Raw genomic sequence first — 21,416 nt, forward strand, 5'->3', positions numbered from 1 at the left:
TTACTCCTGTACCTGGTTACTAATCTTAATATTTTTTCCTTTCAGTGTTATCTTTTCAGTAGCAGAAAATAATTTTCTTCTCTTTTTCACTTTTTATTACAAAAGTTAGAATGTCATTATTTTCCTTTAACTGACAAGTATGCTGAAATGAACTAGTCATGTATGAAGATGATTTGTCCTCCAGCAGTCTTTGGGTTTAGTTTTATTTTAGTTTTTATGTTTCTCACTTAATCTGAACAGTTTAATACCACTTTTAGAAACAAATAACTCAATTCCATTTGTTCTGACATCATCTCCTCGCAGAAAGACTTCAAGAATTCCTCTTTCATTCTTAGAGCAAGTTAAATTAAATCTATGTGTCTGTGAATATGCTTTAATAATCTGTAAAAAAAAAAAAAAGTATAGACTGTCTGGTTTCTTTAAACCCTGCTTCTAATCAGCTTTCTTCATTGATGGAAAACTCCAGCCACCATTAGCCACTATTAAAATACAGTTGTTCTGTCACAAATACCTTCCTCTAAGGAGCACAGGAGGAAGAAAACAGCATGTCCCTATTTGAATAGCCAGATCTCAGGGTTTGATGATTGTAGCTACTCTCCTGTTCTCTCCCTAAAGTTAAGTTAGTTTAGATCCTGCCCTTCTTGTGGCTTCCCTGTCTTCCTTCATCTTCAATATTTACTGTCCAAAGAGAACACCATCATTACGTCTTTTTGCTTCATTGCATTTATTTGCCTGGCATCAGTTTTGCGACCTGTGAAACATTTTTTGCTCTGTAAATAGGCATTACTAATTTAATTTCAAAGTTAAGATCATATTTTGCAGAGTAAATGCAATATTTGCCATTGAACTGGAATATCATGTCCAGTTCTGGGTCCCCCAGTACGGGAAAGATGTAGACCATACACTAGCTGTATAATACAGTTTATTAAACCAGCACACTAAAGTGAATAAGCACACTAAAGCAAACAAGCACACTAGGGCAAACCAGGTATATATCTCTATATAGTAAGTACAATAAAGCAAATATCTAATACATATATATAAGTAAAGTACAGAGGGAAATTTGCAATACATCAAATTATTACTACATAGAGAGAACAGAGATTAAGTAGAAACACATCACCAAATACATTGAATCATCATCCACGCTTACAGTAACTTCAAGCTCAGAAGCCCCATTGCAGCCAATACCAGGAGTTTCAGGTAAATGCAAAAATTTCTGTGTGGTGCGTCCACCCATAGGTGAAGCTTTGGATTCAGCTACAAGAGGGTCCTGCTTTTATACCCTTAGAAAAACAACCAGTTTTATGCCAGCTCTGTCCTTGTTTGCTTATGGGACTGTCTTGTTTCTCATGATCTCACTGTTGTCCACAATGAGAATGTTGGCCAGGTGCCCTGGTGCGGCCAAGTGTGAAAGTAATAGAACAGCCGCACACCTATGTTTTCTTGCCTCTTTCCAAGAGTCACAATGAACATAAACATATATACTGTACCAAGTACACTATGACAATAAACATACTTTGTTAATGTGTCTCAGTCAGGAGAAAGGGTCAACTCCAGCTAGGTTCCCATCAGTTACACAGGGACAACTTTATCAGTGGGAGGAAATGAAGGAGACGGGTTTTCTAATAGTGCTCTCTGACAGGACAAGAGGCAGTCGGCCCAAACTGAAAACCAGGAAATTCAATCTGAAGACAAGATGACACTTACTGTGAAGGTGGCCAACTCTGGAACAGGGTGCCCAGAGGGGCTGTAAAGTTTCCATCTGAGAAGATACACAAAACCCAACTGGACATAGTTCTGGGCAACCTGCTGTACCAGGTCGCTTGTGCAGAGGGGTTGGATTAGATGATCTCAAGAGGTCTCTTCCAGTCTCAACCATTCTGTGATTCTGTCCGTTCTCCAGGTTTTATATCATATCCTAACTAAGGCTGTATCAATATCACATTGTATTTGTTAATGTTTTGGAACCATACTTATTTGTTCTTGATTTCTAAATTAGGGCTTCCTTTTCTTGGTAAGAAAGAATTAAAGGTAAATAGCTTTCCCTGAATATTGCCCAGTCAAAACTCAGTGATTATTAATTGCTACATTTTTTTTAAAGTACATAGAGACAGCCATTATGTTTTAGATGAAAAGTTTCTTGTATGACAGATAGGTGGATTTTATTGATATCATCTTTATGCTTCGTTTTTATAGCCACAATATTTTTTTTTATTTTTTTTCGGCATTTCCTGAACTGCCATAATTTCAGAAAGTCTGTTAGCTAAGGCATATCCTGTTGGATGCTTGAAAATGGGAAAAATACCCCCCCCCCCAAACCAGCTAAGTTTAAAAATAAACAAAACTTTTGTTCATGACATATTTTATTTGCCTGACTGAGGCATGAATGTGCTATCTTTTTGTTGCCAGAGACTGTCTTTTAACTGGGAAGTTGGCTATCTACGTTAAAGCAGCTGGCTAAAAGAATCCTTTCAGTGAGGCTGTGCATTGCCACTTGCAAAAAGAATTCTCTAAGGTTTCATTTCATGGCTCAGTACTGTTTGAGTTTTTGGTCACACACAAATTGCACAAGTGACATGAAATCTTGACAGATTTTAAGTTATGCGTGAAATAATATTTCTTCATCCTTTCAGTTTTGTAGCAATTATTAGCTGCTTCATTGCTTCCTCATTATTTGTTTATTCAGGAAATGTTGATAGAAAATATGGGAATTAGAAAAAAAGTATGCCAGATTCATAAACAGTAGTACATTCATTTTATCCTTTAAAGTTTAAAAGATGCATTGAATTTTAAACCAAGAAATCCCTATGCTGGTAATGTACATGCTTCATTTGGTTGCTTCTTTTCACTTTGTATTGATAAGAACAAGGACAAGGTTGTCACTTCTTGCTCGATGTTGAAAAGCAATGTTGTGTTTCTCTTTAAAGTGAATTTTTAATACCTGTGATGAGAAAAAATATATTTCCATTGCATTTCTATGCTGGCTTTTAGATAGTGATTCTACCCAGTCTGCTAGATTATTTCCGTAGAAAGATCTGCTGTTTATTTCTAGTGCTGTAGCTACATAATTTTAGGACACGGGTAAGAAGGACTTGTAAAGATATCAGATATTTATTTTCAATTACATTATAAAGCAAAATTAAATTCAAAATTCAGGATTTTTATAATACTGTAAACAAGTAGTTTCAGTCCTAACAGATGGTTACTACATCTTAGTAGTAGCAAAATGGAAGTCACTGTAATAATACAGCACAAACGATGTTACATCAGTAAAACAATTTTGCATCATTAAAAAAAATTATGCTTAATTTTATTTCTGTGATGGGTTTTCTCACAGCCAAAATACTGATACTGCATTTAACAGCAGATCAGAGTGACTGAAGTGGGTTAGATTGAACAGTTTATGAAGACATTAAAAACTTACAGTAATCACACATCTCAGAACAAGGAATCATTCTTCCAATTCTGAAGTCCCAAACCGGTTTCTGATCCATTCTGAGGCTCCTTGTAGGTGGCTGACGGGGGCGATCTTACCAAGTCCACAGGATCTTATACTGTGGGTGAATTATTTTTTTTTTGTCAAAGAAAAAGATCACCATATTTCAACATAGATCCTGTTGAATTCCAGGCTGCAGAGCAGTAAGTAAGAATAGGCTTTTAAAAGCAGTGTGGTGGGTCAATCCTGGCTGGACACCAGGTGCCCACCAAAGCTGCTCTATCAGTTCCATATCAGCTGGATAGGGAGAGAAAATATAAGTAGAAGCTCATTGGTCAACATAAAGACAGCAAGAGACCACTCAGTAATTACCATCATGGGCAAACTAGACTCAACTTGGGGAAATTAGTTCAATTTATTAGAAATGAAAATCAGCATAATGAGAAATAAAAGCTAAATCAAACCACCTCACCCCTTCCTTCTTCACAGGTTTAACTTTACTCTTGATTTTCTCTACCACCTGCTCACCAGCACAAGGGGACAGGGAATGGGGGTTGTGGTCACTTCATCATGCATTGTCTCTGCTGTTCCTTCCTCCTCAGGGAAGGACTCCTTACACTGTTCTCCTAATGCAGCATGCAGTCCCTCCCATGGAGAAAGTCCTCCACCAGCTTCAACGTGGGTCACAGTATCACAGTATGTTAGAGATTGGAAGGGACTTCAAAAGATCATCTAGTCCAATCCCCCTGCCGGAGCAGGAACACCTAGATAAGTCCATGGGTCCTTCCCATGGACTTCAGTTCTTAATGAACTGCTCCAGTATGGGTTCCTTGCACAGGGTACAGTCCTGCAGGAACAGACTGCTTCAGTGTGGGTCCCACGTGGGGCCACAGGTCCTGCCAGGAGCCCGCTTCAGTGTTGGCTTCCCAGCAGGTCACAGCCTCCTTTGGGCATCCCCCTGCTCTGGTATGGGGTCCTCACCAGGCTGCAGGTGGGTATCTGCTCCACCATGGGCTCCAGGAAGGCAGCCTGCCTCACCATGGTGTGCACCGTGCAGGGCTGCAGAGGAATCTCTGCTCCAGCACCTGGATCACCTCCTCCCCTCCTTATTCACTGACCTTGGTGTCCCACAGATCTGTTTCTGCCCAGGTGTTCTGCTGGTGTCGCCCAGGTTTTTTTCCCCCCTTTTTAAATATGTTATCCTAGAGGTGTTACTGACATCACTGAAGGGCTTGGCCTTGGTTGACAGTGGGTCCATCTTAGAGCTGCTTAGTAGTGGACATACGGTAAGCTTCTAGCAGCTTCTCACAGAAGCCACCTCTGTTGCACCCCTGGTACTGAAACCTGGCTATGCAAACCCGATTCAATGAGAAACAGACATTTATGTAAAGAGTAGCCCCATAATTCAATTAATTTATTTATTTATTTTTAACCTTATGAAATGAAGATTTATAGATCTTTCAGACTTACTTGCCCGAGCTAGTTCTAGACTGCATTGTTTGAGGTGAAATGATTATGCAGTGTAGGCTGCAGGTGTCTATTCTTGCAACCCTTTCCTCACAGAAATGGGGTCATGGTTAATAAGTCAGTGGAAATGATCAGGTGTTGATAAATAAAAGTGCAGGGTATTTCAACATTCTTGGAGAGATAAGAGGAATTAAGGCAAGGATATTGAAGTACTGTTGCTAGAGTTACAGAGGATAGGGCTGCTAAGAAGTCACAGAGGCAAAAGGTGAATCTGTCATTTTCTAAGAAGGACAATATGAAGTAAACTGCACAATCAGTATTACTGTTGTAATTAACTATAGTTGAGTAAAGATACAGTATGGTGACTACTGAAGATGAACAGCCAATGGAGTACACTGTGTTGAGCTGTAAATATGGCTGTGAGTGCCAGTGTACAGTGAGAAAGATACAGAATAGTAAGATTGGATAGGCTGTGTAGAAGTTGAAAAATTTCTTCAATTCTTTCATTTTCCCTTTAGTGGACACTAATCAGTATTTCTAATGAATGTCCATTTTTATCGTGTTTTTATGTCATTCCCTGGAGAAATACTAATCCAAATGAAATATGTCTTTTTTTTTTTTCCTTTTGCAGTAGCAGTGAATATTTCTTATGCAGAGTAAGTTTAAAAGTTACAGTAAATATTTTCATTTTCAAATAAGTTTCAGTTATTAAGGAAATAATTTGTTGTACAGGAGAAGATAAATCTGAACCATTATTGTATGAGTTAGCAGTTACTATAAACCTGATAATTTTTCTCATGATTACTATTAAGCTTAGTTAACTTTGCTGATAAAACGCATGCACCTAAGTAAAAGTGGAAATGTCTTTTCAGTTTGTTAATTTGAATTCCAGGGGTAGAGTTTAATGTGACAGTTGCGTAGGTGGATGTGAGATGTTGATTGAGAAAGAAAAAGAAATTTCATTGGTTACAAAGAAAAGTTAAAATTATGCCTATTATGAAAGGCATTTCCTGTCCTACAGAGTGAATTTAAATGAAGTGTATTAAGTGCCTCTTAGGTGTAGGGAAACTTAACCACAGAATGAATTTAAATGGGAGATGTCTTTCTGTGTGTCAGTAAGGCTCATGCAAAGTCACTGAGCATAAGAACCTGGAAATTTAAGTCAAAGTCAGTAGAACAATATTCATTTAGCTCTCGGTTGTAAGACTTTTATCAGTTGTGTGTAATAGTATCAAACTGTGTTCCCCAGAGATCATGTGAAAGTGAATAATGATGACAACTAAAGTAGTGTGATAAGGTTTTGTATGCTTGGCCTTAAGACTAAGAGAGAAATACCACAGTGGAAAAAGATAGAACTAAAAGCATATATATATAAGCATGCTTGTTAATTAACTATGGAAATCAACATCCAAAGCAGCAAAACATACTGCATGCTTTATATTATTTTCTTGCGTTATCCACCAATGCTGTTAATATTGTAGGCTCTTCTGGCTCTTCTCAAGCCAGCCTGACTCCTCCTAACTGTAACAAAGCATAAGGAGATGATAGCTAGAAAACTCAAGAAGTTTCCTTCCATTACCTCATTCTCCTACTGCTTGACCTTAAATCATAATATGACCTTTGAAGAAAGATACTCAAGTCTCTTACATGTCAGAGGTTTGCAGAGACCTTAAATTAGAACTGGGCATTTGTCAGTGCAGCATTCAACATAATTCTCTTTCAGAAGCTAATTGAATGATACTGGATTTCATGAATTGCCTTCAAATATGGTATGTGTCCTCTGTGTGAAATTACCAACTCTGTAGTTCAGTGGTTTTCAACTGTTTTCTACTTCTTGCTTTACAATTTTCCAATGAAAGTGCAGACCCCCTGCAAAGCAAATTTAGCTGTCTGCTGCTCTGGCAATTGCCCTATTCCTGTTTGTCTTTTGCAAATACCTGGCTACTAATTCACAGACCAAGAGGTATTCACTGACCACAGGATAAAGACAGCAGCATTTGTAAGGGTCTTTTTGGGCATCAATAATTTTAATAGTTGTTTTAACTGTTAAGAAACATAGTTGCTTGAGTGGCTGAAAGATGCAGAAACATAGTCCAAAGACAGTGTTTTACCTTTTGGATCCACGGATAACTTACTCAGTTGAATAGTCCTCAAGTGCATTCAGCTAAGAATAAGCTGGGTCTATTAAGATGCTGCACAGGTCTTTAACAATGAAAAAAAGCATAATACCAACCTAGACTGATATTGGTGATGATTTATCATATAGAAAAAGAACATGTGGTATTCTTAAAAAGATTTATAGGTGCTCAGAGAAAGTTAGAGCTATGAGGTGCGTGCATGCTTAAGGATCAAGCGTGTATTAACAAACAGATGAGACAACATACTAAGTCTAGTATTTGAAATTAAGTGCTTGAAAATAAAGAGTGTTTGAAATAAAGAGTTAGAATAGTGAAACAAAATGAGACAGTATCATAAATACTTAGAAATAGCTCAAATAGAGTTTGTTTTAGGCAATGCATCTGTGTTTAAATGTTAAGAAATGAAGATGCTAAGAAAAACTAATTCAGTTATTTTACTCTCTAGTATGCTTGATGTTAAGGAAACTGAAGTACTGTTATACATTTTCTTGTTCTGGAGATATGTATAGTTCTGTGATTTGTAAGCATCTAAGCAAGAAAATTTATAGACACATTATAAAATGTAAATGAGGTGGAAAAAAAATACTTATTTTGTACAGTGACAAACCACACCGCAGCAATTTGTAAGATGGACAGGACTGACCCCGAAACTCCCATCAGATGTGATTTACAAAACGAGAAAGGTCACAAATTAGAAGTATAAAATCGTTTTCCCCTGAGTTAGTTTTAGGTGATCCTGGAAGATGACACCAGTGTCAATAATTAGGATGTAAATCAGGTTGAAACCTGCATTTGATTAGTGATTTAGCATAAACTCAGTCCGGTATCTCTATGCTACTTCACGGCAGTTGAAATAAAATGCTTCCCGTTGTCTTTCTCTTCTCTGGAAAGTTTTTCATGGCCTTTCCCATTCTTTTTCTGGAAGCTTTTTCATGGCCTTTCCCATGGTTTTAAGACCATCACAAAAGGGATGGTTCCATCAGATTATCTGTGGATTAGAAAAGAAGTTTCATAAATTGAAGCTGAAACAACTCTACTTAATAATGACTTATTTTCATGATAGGAGATCTGTATTAGTGTTCAAGGCCAGGTTGGATGAGGCCTTGGGTTATATGGTTTAGAGCGAGGTGTCCCTGCCCATTGCAGGGGGGTTGGAACTTGATGATCTTAAGGTCCTTTCCAACCCTAACCATTCTGATTCTATGATTAAATTGATCCTCTGTTAAAATGACAAAAAAGCATCAGAAGGGAAAGTGGTCTACTTTGGTTGGCATTTAAATGGTTGAAATGGAAACTTCCAGCTACTTCACAGTTCTGAATTGCATATTTCAAGGAGTTGAGGGGAACTGCAGTTCCAAGACTCATGTAATAATTCATAAAATTCTTGACAAGCCATTTGGTGTAGCTGAAGGAAGAAGGTTTTAAGGTCAAAGAATGTTCAGGGTTATTGTATCAGTACAACTAGATTTCAGGCCATCAGAAAATACTAAGTACCTCTTGATTGTGTGCAATTCATGCTTAAATTGCATTCATATTCAAATAAATAATTTTCAGACTATGCTCCAGTTTTTCAACTTCTGAGTTAAAAGTCATCCTTTTTCACTGAGATGAGACATGCAGTGATTGCTGTCTCAAACATGCCTCCTTCCTCAGCCCTCATGGCCTGTGATGGTTATGGCCTAATTGAGAATAGATTGAACATTGAATAGCATAAGTAGAATATTAGAATCATTGCTCATTGTTTCCTGAACTGAAGCAAAAATGTCTTGAATGAAACCATGAGACCTGTTTTAGTGCAGAACCATACTTTTCGTCTTCATCATTTTCTTCAACCTGTGATAAAAATCAGATTCTCAAGCTGTGAGAAGCGGCAAATACCCTGAAGAACTGCATGTAGCTGAAGAATATTTCCTAAATAGAATGACTGGAATGCATATTATGCTTGGATTTCTCAAATGTAAAGTTAAATCCATATAGAAATGGTTCAGATAAAGAACTTGTAATATGGTCAGTATTTCTGAAATTATAGCAGGTATTTTAGAAGATTAAGTATTAGTAGAAAAATGTTAAGACAAGTATCTCCCCATACACTGTAAATTTTCCTGTTGATCTTATTATTCCTTCGCAAAAAAAGCATGTTCTTTTGTTTGTTCCATGTATGATAAAGTGAAACAGAAGTTTTTAAAGTGTATGTGATAATCTAAAAGTACTAACTCCATAATACATGTTGTCAATTTCTACAAAAAGCGTGTTCCAGCTGGGAAAAGGAGCAGCAGAAGTTTAATATGTAAAAGTGAAATAATTCCAAATTTGAGAGGACATATAACTGGTTTACACAGAAAAAAGATTGCTACATTTGTCAGAAAACATGAGCATCTGAATTTAAAACATTTGCTAGCTATGGTTTATCTGAGTGCCAACACCCCCCCCGCTCCCCATCTTTTCAGAATACTTTTGTAATGGATAGTGGGGGAGATAAACAGGAACTAGAAAGTAAGTATGTTATTTGGTGCTATCTTAGTTTTTGCAGATGGGAAACTGTTCAAGTAAACACTTGTTAAAATTTTGCATTCTGCTCTAGAGAAATACAATGCTGTAACAGATTATTTTAGAGGTAGAACTGTTGCTTTCTTTTTGTAGAATATGAAAGTAATGTAAAGACATAACACACAGTGTTATAAACAGGAGCAAAAATACCGATATATATTCAGCTATATATTCAGTTGTAAAAAGCTAATTATTGCATTGGAATCACAACTCAGTAAGTTCTGAATTTTTCCTTCAGCGTCAGAGAGCTGAGGCAAATGACATAATGACATTCTCAGTCATGAAGTTTTGAAGCTGGTATCGTTGAAGCTAAAAGGCAACCTGTGGGGCTGAAAGCTCAACAGTGATGAGTAAACGTCGAAAGCAGCACCTGAAGCAAAAATAGTGACAGTGTGAGGGAAGGTTTAGGGGTAATGATGTAAGACTTGTGAAAAAAGCCCAGCACAGTTCAGCCAGCCACAGGTCTAAAATTCTTAGTTCTATGTATACCAAAAGTTGAAAGTCTCAAACTTGAATCACGTCGCTAATCTCTGATGACGTATGATGACATTGGCATTAATATTTCTAAATCCTTTTGCTTAGGCTCACCTTAATTGAAAGGATATAACTGAACTTTCAGATGTCTTTGAGCATTTGTGTCTAATTTTGAACATTTCTAACATGAAAAATGTTAATATGAACACTGGTAGAATTAGTGCAAGTATAATGTTACAGGATGCAGATACTCCTTATGTATGCAGCGTGTTTGAAATATCTCTTGTGAAATATCTACATGTGAAGAGAAACATCTTACCATTCTTAACATTTGTAATCATCCTGCTACCTAGCCCTGGGATAAGTAATGCTTAAGAATCCAACCTTATTCAAGAATCAGTTAACCTTGGTGAAGTTCATGTTTCCTGAAATTGTGATATGTAGCTCCCTTGTTCAGCCTGCTTCAGTGTGGCATTCAGGCATTTCTCCTCTTCAGAACAGATGTTATGCACAGTAGTAACCATTCTTTTTTGTTTATACAGTTTCAAACAAACAATTAAGTGAATGGTTTAAGATCCTGCTAAATTAGTTAAATTGTTTTATCATTATGTACTTGCTCACATTTTTAACAGTTATAATGAGGCCATAAAATACTGAAAGTGACTGAAGACTTTGCCTCTGAGATGTTTTTCTGCTAAACTATTAAGCAGTATGGCACTAAAGAGGGAGCTAATGTCTTATCTAAAAGCAGAGGAAGATAAAGCAGTCCGACTAGTTCAGATTGTATCAAATAATCAGCAAATTATGTGCAATAACACTGAATTATTTATGATTCTTATAGTTTTCATGTTTTAAAACTCTTTACTACCAATATAGAGAATATTGTAAGCTATTGGCAAATACCTATTTCCGTAACAGTCCAAAATTTTTTTGTGTCCTACTCAATGGCTTGTCCTTTAAAGCTTTTTGAATTTTCTATCCTTTTTTTTTTTTTTTTTTTAAAGCAAAAATGCACAGGGAAATGTCTTGCTACACATTTTTGCCACAGGTGAGTGTATCGGTACAGTTTTATAGAGAAATTCTTTCATTTTCTGAACTTGAAAGCTTTGGCTCATAGATGTACCTCTGTGGCTTTCTGAGGTATCCACACATCCGCTGTTTTCCTTGACAATGGCAATACAGATGCTGCTATCACCATGGGAATGGTACTCCTGAATGAAGCTGCTACCTCCAAAGGGGATGTTGGGAAAAGGAGAAGTAAGTTATTTAATACAACTAAGACAATGTTTAAACAATTAGAAGACATTGAAAAATTACAAATTAATAACTGATTAAATTTTCAGAAGGTCTCTAACTCAAACAAATGTTTTCCTTTTATGGGGTGGGGAAGAGTATAAAAATTATGTTGATAAAACTGCATTCACATTAAGTTTTAATTTGAGTATACTTAGCCTAGGTACAGCTTAACACTATGTAGTACTGCATAAATACTTCCTAGCTCTTGAATTACATTGAAAGTAAGTCAGTGACATAACAGTTAAGAGTTTCAAAAGGTTGTTTTCAAAACAGACATTTAAGATTCTTAAGTATACAACATCCAGAGTGTGAAAACTCTTTTACTTGGTACATTTTGACAGTATCATGTCTCCAGAAGAAGGTGAAAGCCGAACAGTATATGTATTACAGGACATATCCTAATCTGTAATCTCTGAAGATTTTTAAATTCTTTCTTAAGAATTCCTCAAGTGTAACTTTTATGGTTTTTTGAATATTGTCATTCTATTCTGAAATATTTGCAGTTTTTGGCAGTGAATTGCATAAATATAGTGTAGAAGTATTTTATCCAGATCGAAACTTCCTAACTCTTATGTCAAACAAACTTTTACTGAGTAGGATACAAGTAGAAACAAATATGTCCATCTGCCTTTGTACCTTTTATGTGTCTTTTCATATACCCTGCCACTTACTTTTTTCTCTAGTATGAAGAGTCAAAGATCTTTGAAACATACCAGACCTCCTGTGCTGCTTCTGCTTTCTTTCTAGAGCAGTTCTTCAGCTGGTTCTGTGTAATACACAGTATTACAGATAGGGCTAGCCCCCTATTTCCTATACAAGCATTCTAGAAATTTTCATAATAGATGGTTGAATATTGGCTAAAGTTCCCTTACCTTGATTTGAGGGTCTCCTTCAGTGAGCTGTAGATCTGCAATTTAATTTTTAATACCTTCTACAGTATCTAGCTTTAATACTGATGTCAGAAGAGGCAGTGACATGAGTTTAATTGGAATATGGTCTTAGATCTCAACTGAGATCTGGGTCTGAGAACATAAGGACAGTGAAATAACAGTGGGCTGCAGTACAAATTCTGACGCTCTTCCTCTTGTGGCCATTACGTGGATGCTTTCTATGTACCTGCCTTGCACTGTTAATGCTTCACAATTAATTCATCCATGCTTTGCAATCATACTTGTGAGTGGTGATTTCCTTATAATGAGGTGTGTTTGTAAGATTTATACATGACTAGTTTTCTGAAAATAACTGCAGAAATTCTGCATTTCAGTTGACTGCTTTGTCAGTTTTAATGAAAAAATGTGTCATTGTCAGTTTCCCCAGCTTCATGGTTGCTCATCATTTGCTCAAAGGAAGCACACTTTTGAAACATGAGTACTGCAGTTAAATAGCAATGGTTCAGCTAAAGTAGGAATAATATAAGAGAAGCTTTTAAAATCAGAGTATCTGTTCCAGAGTTCGAGTATTCCAGGCAAGAGAAAATAAGAGACAAATAGAAAACACTCAACTAGTTTATTAATATAGGAAAATATGGAGAATCTAACAGATACAATAAAGGATATTTCTGAAGAGTGTATACCTTGCCAACCTCAGGGACCCTCTGAAGACAATGATGAAACCAGCTCCAAGGATAATCATCGCCGTGCAAGGAGGCAGATTCTACTGTGCCAGGCCTCCCTGCAAAGGCAACGTTTACCTGGATGGCACAAAGTTCTGCAACCTCATATCGCATGAGGCTCAGGCTTTTATACTAACAAAAATACCCACTCATTCTGACGCACAGGGCCAGCCTACGTCGGAAGAAGTGGCCAGCAATATCTAGAAAGGTCTCCAATGGTCAAGACTTTTCCAGGGAGTTCTAAAGCTGAACTTTCCGGGTAGGAAACAAAGCTGGACTTTCTGGGTAGGAATTAAAGCAGGACCTTCCAGGGAGCCACCAAAGTAGGACTTTCTGGGGAGGAGTTGAAGCAGGACACACCGGGGTGAGGGGGAGCCACCACGGACCATTACTTCCGGTATTAGGCTTGCCTAATACAGTATCTCAGTAGAACAAAAACATTATTTAATGTAGATGAGTGACATCTCAATCGTATGCATTACCTTGTAATGTGTTGCCTTTTTTAAAAAATTTGTGTACATGTAATTGAGCAAGCTATCATGATCAAAAAGGTTTTATGCTACTATTACACAGGGTGCCAAATGGTGTTCCAGATCTGATTTTTTAGTTTAAAGCATTTACTTTGCTAATTCACTCTGCCTGAGAAGACTCAAAGCACTTGCATCTGGATGCTTTCAGAAGGTCGGCAGCATTGCTGTTTATCTTCAAAACCTGAAGATTTATATTGCTATCAAGTCAAGAGTAAAAAGTGATTTGGCTACCAGCCTTGGAACTTAAAATAGCAAAATATTTTAGTCACTAAGAACTAGATAAAGTAGTTACTAAACTGCTATTACTTGAGTTGTAGATGGTTGACTAGAGAGAACACAATTCAGTTAGTCAAGGGATACTTTTATAAATGTAATTTGTTTTCCAAAAAGAACAAACAACTACCTGGAATTACATTGGTTGATATGTATAATTTACAGGGTTATTAAATCCATTATCAGTAGTAAGGTGTTTTCATCCACATATATTTGAGTTGCAGAATTCTTCTCTTTTTTCTTGAAAACACGTTCACCCTGATGTATTATTTTTTCTTAATATCCACAAATGTTATTTCCATATGTGTTTGAAATCCTGTCCTAAGGTACTGAGCATCAGTAATCAAGGCAGTATCATGTTTGCATTTAACTGTGCCAAATTCACTATGAATGATTGACATAAATAATATTCTTCATAGAGATTCCAGTTTTAAATCTTTTATGTGCTAATAAAGTTATTTTCTTTCCAGTAATATGTCTGGTGGGCCTGGGTCTAGTGGTGTTTTTCTTCAGCTTCCTGTTGTCGATATTTCGCTCTAAATACCATGGCTATCCATACAGGTAATCTTTCATTAAATTCTCATTTTATAGATAATTTGTGTAAGTTTAAGAATAGATTTCAGGTAAACAATCTTTATTTTTTACCACTGAAGTCTGTGGGGGCTGGAAGAAGCAGGAAGAATGGGGAATAATTAAAGCAAACCAAAAATGGTTGGAGAGCTAATGTTGTTAACATTGCCTGTTAATGCAGACCACTTGAGCACAGACATGCAGTATATGCAGTATTTCATAAAAAAATGCAAAATAAAATGTGCTTGAGTTTATAAACATTTATTAGATACTTATTTGTATATAACTAAAATGTACATAAGACAAGGCACAAAACCACCAAATCAGTCCACAGTGCCAAGCTATGATTTATCACTAAAAGTACCCTCTTTTATTGTCAGCCACGCTAGAAAGAAAAGGTTATAGTCTTTCTTAATTATATGTACAGCTGTCAATTAAGCAGTTCCAATTTGTCTGACAAGAAAAAAAAGGAAAAAAAAAAGGAAAATACTTGCCTTTTGTGGGTGGGTGGGTTCATCTAGATGTCACCTACTGAGGTAGTCTAGGCTTCTGATTCACATTGTGCTATCTGTTGCACATTTATTATAGTAACCTGTGAGGAACAGATGGTCCATAGCTATTGGAAACTATGCTGTTCTTCCATTGGTTCCATCTTTGCTCCATTTCAACTTATTTTTTCTGTGTATATATACACATATGTTTATAAATATATACCTATGTATGCAGTTGATATAATCTAAACATGCTATGCTAGGTTTTACAATAGAGATAATATGCATGAGTGCTGTTTTCCTGTCTAGTTGCCCTCAGTGCATTTAAAGAGATGAGATTTTCCTTATTTCTAGTGAAAATTTCCTTTGTACTACTCTACAATCTAGTAGACTAATCCTTCACAGAATATTCATCTATACTGCTGTGTATGGAAGAGTAAGTGGATGACGTGTACTGCAGTTGGTAACATTTTGCTACTAGATCTGGCATGATGAAACATTAGTACAACAGATTCAGAAAGTTATATTTTGAAGTAAGTAGAGAAAAAAAGAACTGCATCTCTTAATGTTTAACAGTTCTGTTGTTTTTACAGCCACTGTTAAGGAATCACATCAAGAATACTACAGTTTCCCTCAGATATTTCTTAGTGTTCGTTTCTTTGAATAGGTCTTGTGATTAGTGCAGCAGCCAGCTTTATATTATGTAATGTTCCACCAGTAAGAGTTCAGCCTTGCAAATACAAAATTTTTCTATTAGATTTTGCTACAAGACTTTAGAACTATTTTCTTATTTACTGAGCCTATTCTGTTTATGTTCTCTCTATTGACATTTAGTTAGATCATCTCAGATAACTTTTAGCATTTAATAACCTCATTCTCAGGACAGGGAAACTTCCTTTTGCAATATGCAGAGATGTGCTCCTGCTTTTTACTCTTTTCTGCCAAGGAAAGAGGTTGGTAAAGGGCCCAGTAGTATCATATAGCAAGATTTTATCAATATAAAGTTAGTAGTTTGCCATCTGGAATAGTTGGTGCAGCCTTTCAGTACCCTCTCTGGAGACTACCTTTGTAGCTCAACTAACTTGGGATGAAACGCAGGATCTGGTTTTCATAAGTGTGGAGTATTTTTACTTCCCATTAATTACCTAAGACAAGCTTTAAAGAAAGAATCATGAGCTTGATCTGCAGCTCATAAACTCACTTAAGAAGCACTGCCGAAGAACGTCTGATCTCTAGTTGTATACTTCTCATAATAGTTTACTAAAAGGAAAAAGCAGTTGTGTTACTTGCCATGCAGTTTAACAGCTTCTAAAGAAAACCTGATGCTTGTTTAAGTTTTAGTTCTTTCATCTTAGGAATGTTCTTATCAACTATTACCAACATGCTTGTATGACTGTGCCTATTTCCAGACCTTGCATGGCTTTTGTGAATGTTTGCACTAGGGTTTTTTGACTGCTGTGTAATACCTAGGATGTCTGAGGTTGAGAAGTACCTTGTGAACTTGAGTATGCTCTGTGAGCTGGCATGCCTACACAATACCATTGATGTTATTGCAGATGTAATTGCTCAGGTCTACTACATATCCTGTATGATCATGTATCATAAGCTTTAAAAATCTTAATGCAAGTAAAGCAAGGGGTTTCCTGTTAATTTTGCATGGAATAGATCTCACCCCCAGTCCCCACAAGGTTGAAGATGTATTCAGTCAAATTTTTCTTTGGAGTTTCTAACAGAAGTCAGAGTCTTACATAGATTTTTGTACTCTTCTGTTAGTATCCAAGCTAAGAATAAAGGACACCAGGAGTCGGGGGTGGGGGGAAGAGGAAAAGAAAGAGAACTGAAATCTATTAGAAGTTAAATTTCAAGAAAGTTAGCTTGATATGCAATGCATGTGGAAAAGGAGTGCTCCTGTTAGTATGTTAAAGCTCATGAAGAAAAAAAAAAAAATCCAGGGCCATGCTGAGAAGACTGATTCATCACAGTCCTGTTAAAATGAGATAGTGCTGCATCATATTGTTACTATGAAGGAATTATTAGATCCATAAACCAAATTCTGTCTTAAGGAGCTAAGTAGATTCAATATCACAACTTACTAGTAACACCCATCAAGTAAATTCATAAAAGAATGAACCCTTGGATGCTTAAGAGAAACATTTAATAGCTAAGTTTTTCTTTGATTTCTTTACTGCTCCTGCAGAATTAAGCAGGGATCTTAAAGGCTTGTTTGGACTGTCCTAAGTTCGTCATGTTTTCATGGGAATAAGTTAATCATTCAGTCTTAAATCCCCACTCAATGCAGAATTACTAGAAACCATCACTACAATGGATCCTTTTCCTTTGCTGTTATAAAAATCCATCTACTAGTTTCCTAAATGCGTAATTTACTTATCTGTTCCTTTCCAGTGTTTCTGTTGGTCTCTTAGGTAGTTCTGACCCAGTTTTCTGTTGCATTATTTTAAATAACATACTATTAATTCTTTGATGTTTCAATGATCTCAACCATATCATCTTCATGTCAGTGGTATAGTGTTTCTTAAGAGAAGCCTTTTTGCTTTATGTGCATAGTTCTCATGAATTTTAATGAAGCGAATGTACAAAACACTAAGGAGGACCAGGTATATAAACTGTGTTATTTTCTCTTTCTCCCTTTAATTTAATATCCTGCATTTTAACTTCAGTCATATGTGCTGATATGCAATGATCTTTTTGTCTGAATTCCTTAGGATCTTACAAGGAGTTCTGTATCCCATCAGTTGATCCCAGTGTACATATATCTTAAGATGTAAAATATGTCCTTTTGCTTTCCCTGGTTGTAGATTTCACCTTGAAACTTGTCAGTTTTTATGCGATAAATTGTCCTCAGGCTAGTAAAGTTTTGCCTTTAACAATATTAACAACAACGCATACTAATGATCTGTCAGAAAAAAGAAAGAATGTTTATATTGGCATGCCTAAAGCAACAGTTAAAGAAAACTAAAATTGTTTAAATGCTGTATGCACGATCTCAAGCATCCGCTTCACTGTCCTATTTTTTAAAAAGTCAAATATATAAATTGTTTCTGTTCTCTCACACAAATAAGTCCTCTGTGAAGCAGCACACATCGATAAAAACTGAAACAGTAACACAACCTGCTGTGCATCCCCTTTCTCTTCAGTGACCTACATGTAGTGAAGATAAATCGGAACAGATGTGGATAAACATAAAACAGGAGTCAAAAACTGAGGAAAGACTGTTATTTTCTAATGTGCATAAATAAAAGTGCTGGGAATGATGTTATTTCTTTGACCCTGGTAATGCCATTGTCATTTTTAATTTCTGTGACAAACAGAAAAATGTCTAAAGAAGTGCTAGATAAGAGCACACCTCTATAAGAGTGCTCTTTAGGGGGCATGTATGTAGGAAGGGACAGTAACATTTTGTTTTACATTTTTTCATCCGCTTCAGGCATTTTCCAATTAAGTTTTTAATTATGCCAGAATTTTCTTCTTGAAGGCTAGGGGTGGGGAAAAAAACGGTTAATTAACATGCTGGTAAAATACTCTTATTCAGTGAAACACTGGAATGGGAAAGGTGAGGCAAAATGGAGGTCAGCATTGAAGGTTGCTTACTGAGCACACACAGTCATGATGGATGAGCTAGCATGTAACAAATCTCTCTGCTAGAGCCATTTTTACAATGGCAGGGCTTTTTCATCCTGTACTAAGCCACCTTTTTATGGGAACTAGATGAAAATTTTCATTTTGCTTAAATTTTCATTTTAATTGTTGTCATTAACTGTTGAAAGATAATGCAATAATTTTATTTTATGCTATTCAACATTTTCCTCTTTGTAATGCTGCCTGAGTGTTGATAGAGCTGAGAGAATATATTTTTTAAGCCTTCTCACCCCAGTATTTAAAATGAGTAAGTGGCATATTAATCATATATATCAACATTATATCAACATGGAATTTTATCTGTCAGTTAATACAAATAGGAATGACAGACTATTCTTAACTAAGCCAAAAACATAAACTCTTTAAGGTAGCTTTGTTAGTCAGGAAGGAAGTTAGCAGGCTCTCTCGAAACCTCACTTTAGGCAGTTTCAGCCCCAAAAGCACACAGAATATTAAAAGGAATGAGGGAGGACGGTAAAAAAACAAAACAGAAGACATCAGTACACTAGCACAGTATTATATTCCCTTAAAGACTACATTTTACCATTTGCTGTTGTTTTAGTCTAAATTAAAATTACATGACTATCTGAAAATTCAGAGTTTTCACACATTTTCATTAATTAGCTTGCATTAAGTAGCTTTTTTAAAGAACTTTTTGGTACCTGTAATTGAGAGCTTCATTATCATCAGATTCTCCTTTATATCCCTTCAATATTTGGGTGTTATTGAAGAGAGTAATGTGAAGAGGTTTTAGTTAAACCATAATCAGCCTCCCAGACTGTGTATTGGTAGAATGGAATATACATATTCTGTATTGACTAGTTGAAAAAGTGGACTAAGCTACAAGAAAACAGATAATGTTGCCTCATTTTCATCAAAAAAACATAAATATTAAGTCAGACATGAAGTATTCATTCATTGCTTAGAGAAAAATAGCTAGTACAACAAGAACAGACAAATTGCAAGATGCCCCACAGGTTGAGAATTTCTGGCATTTGCTGTATACACCATATAAGAAATAACTACCCTCAGTGTAATTAAATTATTTTCAGTAAAGAAATCCTGTATAATATTGAGCAATTGAAATTAAGTGCACGTCAATAAAATTGAATAGTTATTTCTTGGAAATATAGTGGTAAAAAGTAAGTAGAACAAACAATATTTGCAGACAAATAAAATGAAATTTATTAACAAATATGAGCACTACTAACAACTGTTCAGATGTTCCATGTTGGCTTCATGCATAATTTAACTGATTCACCTAAAGTTTATGAACTCATAAATCTGCTTTTGATAAACGGCAAGATTAACTTTCAGCACTCAGCAAAACAGGCTACTTTTTTCACAACAATAGAAAGCAGGATTATTTTAAAAGACAGGAAAACAAGAATACACAGTTGTCAAAACATCTTACATTTAGCATTTTGTGTGATATTTAATGTGCCCAGGCACTGTGTTCTTCAGCAAAGAAGTTGCTATTGAAATGGAAGACAAAATGGCTCAGTCTTTTCTGTTCATTTAAACCATCCAACAGCACACTGGGTCCGTGAATATCCATGGACCTCCATATTCCTCTCTATGTGAAGAGTCCACATTTGATACTGATTTCTAGTCCTTTAAAGAAAAGATCTAAATTTCAGGTGTCTGGTCCCACAGCAGAGCTCTCAAGAATGGTGTGCTTCTTCCTATGCCAATAAGGTTGCATGCTCATCTATGAGTAGGACCTTACTTCTGTGATTACTACCATTAGGAATGCCTCTTTTTGTTTTTATGGCTTTCCTGTAAGTCTTAGTTTACCATTTACTCCTACCTATGCTACCCATTTCCAGCTAGTTCATGTCTAGAAGCACACAGTTTGGCCAGCCTTTCCTGTTTTGCTTTTTTTCCTGATTTGCATAAGGGGACATTTTTTCTTTTTCCTTTTTGCAGATCTGTCCCAGCAGATGTTGTCTGATTTATTATTCTAGATTTTTCTACCTTCTTTTTGGCTACTCTCTATTTTATTATTTTTTTATGGTGTTTTGGCTTTTTGTGTTTTTTCTGCCTTAGGCTTTTTTCTTCTTTGTGCATCCAGCCTCTTAAGTGTGTGTCTTATAACTTCCTTATAACTTCTGTATAACTGCCAATGTTTACCTTATCTATATTCTGTATCACATCTCTTAGCTTCTAAAGATGCAGTTCTCTTGTAGACAGAAAGTAAGGAACAGTAGCCATGGTAGTAGCATATTAATCGCATACAACACTGCCATATTTGTATTTCCTTACAGTTATTCAGTCTTTTACCCCTTCTGAGCCTATCAACACTACCTGCCTGATTATAGTAATCTTCAACCCTTCCCACTCTTCCCCCCAAATTTTTTCACTACCAGCATTCCTCTTTCTTCTTAGTTCCTTTCCTATATTTGGCATTATGCATCTGTCCTAGACCTGGGTTATCTTTTTAGTCTCATGTGCTCAGTGTTCTCTTACTTCTCCACTCAGCACCCAACAGTTCATCTCTTCCTGCATTTGCTCTTGCTGGCTGTTCCCTTTCAACAATCCCTTCACCCTTCAGCACCCAGCCAGCTGCCATCTGTTTTGCCTTGGTTTGTATGTCTTGCCTAATGAGCTTGTCTGCTTTTTGCAGCAGGGAACATCTTTGTACTGATTCAGTCTTTTAAGCCTATGGAATTCATGTGTGTGTTTTGTAATGATTAATTAATTATACTGTGAACAGAAAACTGGTGAAATTAATACATGTGTATACTAGAACACGCTGCATTTCTGTAAGGACATGGAAGATCTTCCATGCAAAGCTAAAGGGAGTGAAGAAACCCCTCCATTCAGTAGTTCATTGCTTTTGTGTTTGCACAAGTCTTTCTGTGTTCCCATTTCCCAGTTTATGAGATGACTCTTCTTTGGTAAAGCACATAGAAAGGTATG

The 21,416-nt window shown here is 36.2% G+C and overlaps 1 protein-coding gene across 3 annotated transcripts in view; it reads left to right on the forward strand.

Annotated features, from left to right (window-relative positions):
• TUSC3 (tumor suppressor candidate 3) overlaps nucleotides 1-21,416 on the forward strand; it is a 116,671-nt gene that overhangs the window by 94,439 nt on the left and 816 nt on the right. Inside the window, exons 7-9 of one of the 3 annotated variants that reach the window (XM_061370878.1) lie at nucleotides 11,070-11,113; nucleotides 11,248-11,322; nucleotides 14,247-14,342. In XM_061370878.1, the coding sequence (XP_061226862.1) occupies nucleotides 11,070-11,113; nucleotides 11,248-11,284 (81 nt within the window). In that variant the 3' untranslated portion in view covers nucleotides 11,285-11,322; nucleotides 14,247-14,342. Of the gene's footprint in view, nucleotides 1-11,069; nucleotides 11,114-11,205; nucleotides 11,323-14,246; nucleotides 14,343-21,416 lie in introns of those variants that run through there. The other 2 variants (XM_061370887.1, XM_061370871.1) reach the window with 2 other exon arrangements.

This window comes from Neopsephotus bourkii, unplaced genomic scaffold (genome assembly GCF_033783945.1).
Source record: "Neopsephotus bourkii isolate Nb327-2 ecotype Australia unplaced genomic scaffold, CSIRO-AGI_Nbou_v1 NB_168, whole genome shotgun sequence".
Lineage (NCBI taxonomy): Eukaryota > Metazoa > Chordata > Aves > Psittaciformes > Psittacidae > Neopsephotus > Neopsephotus bourkii.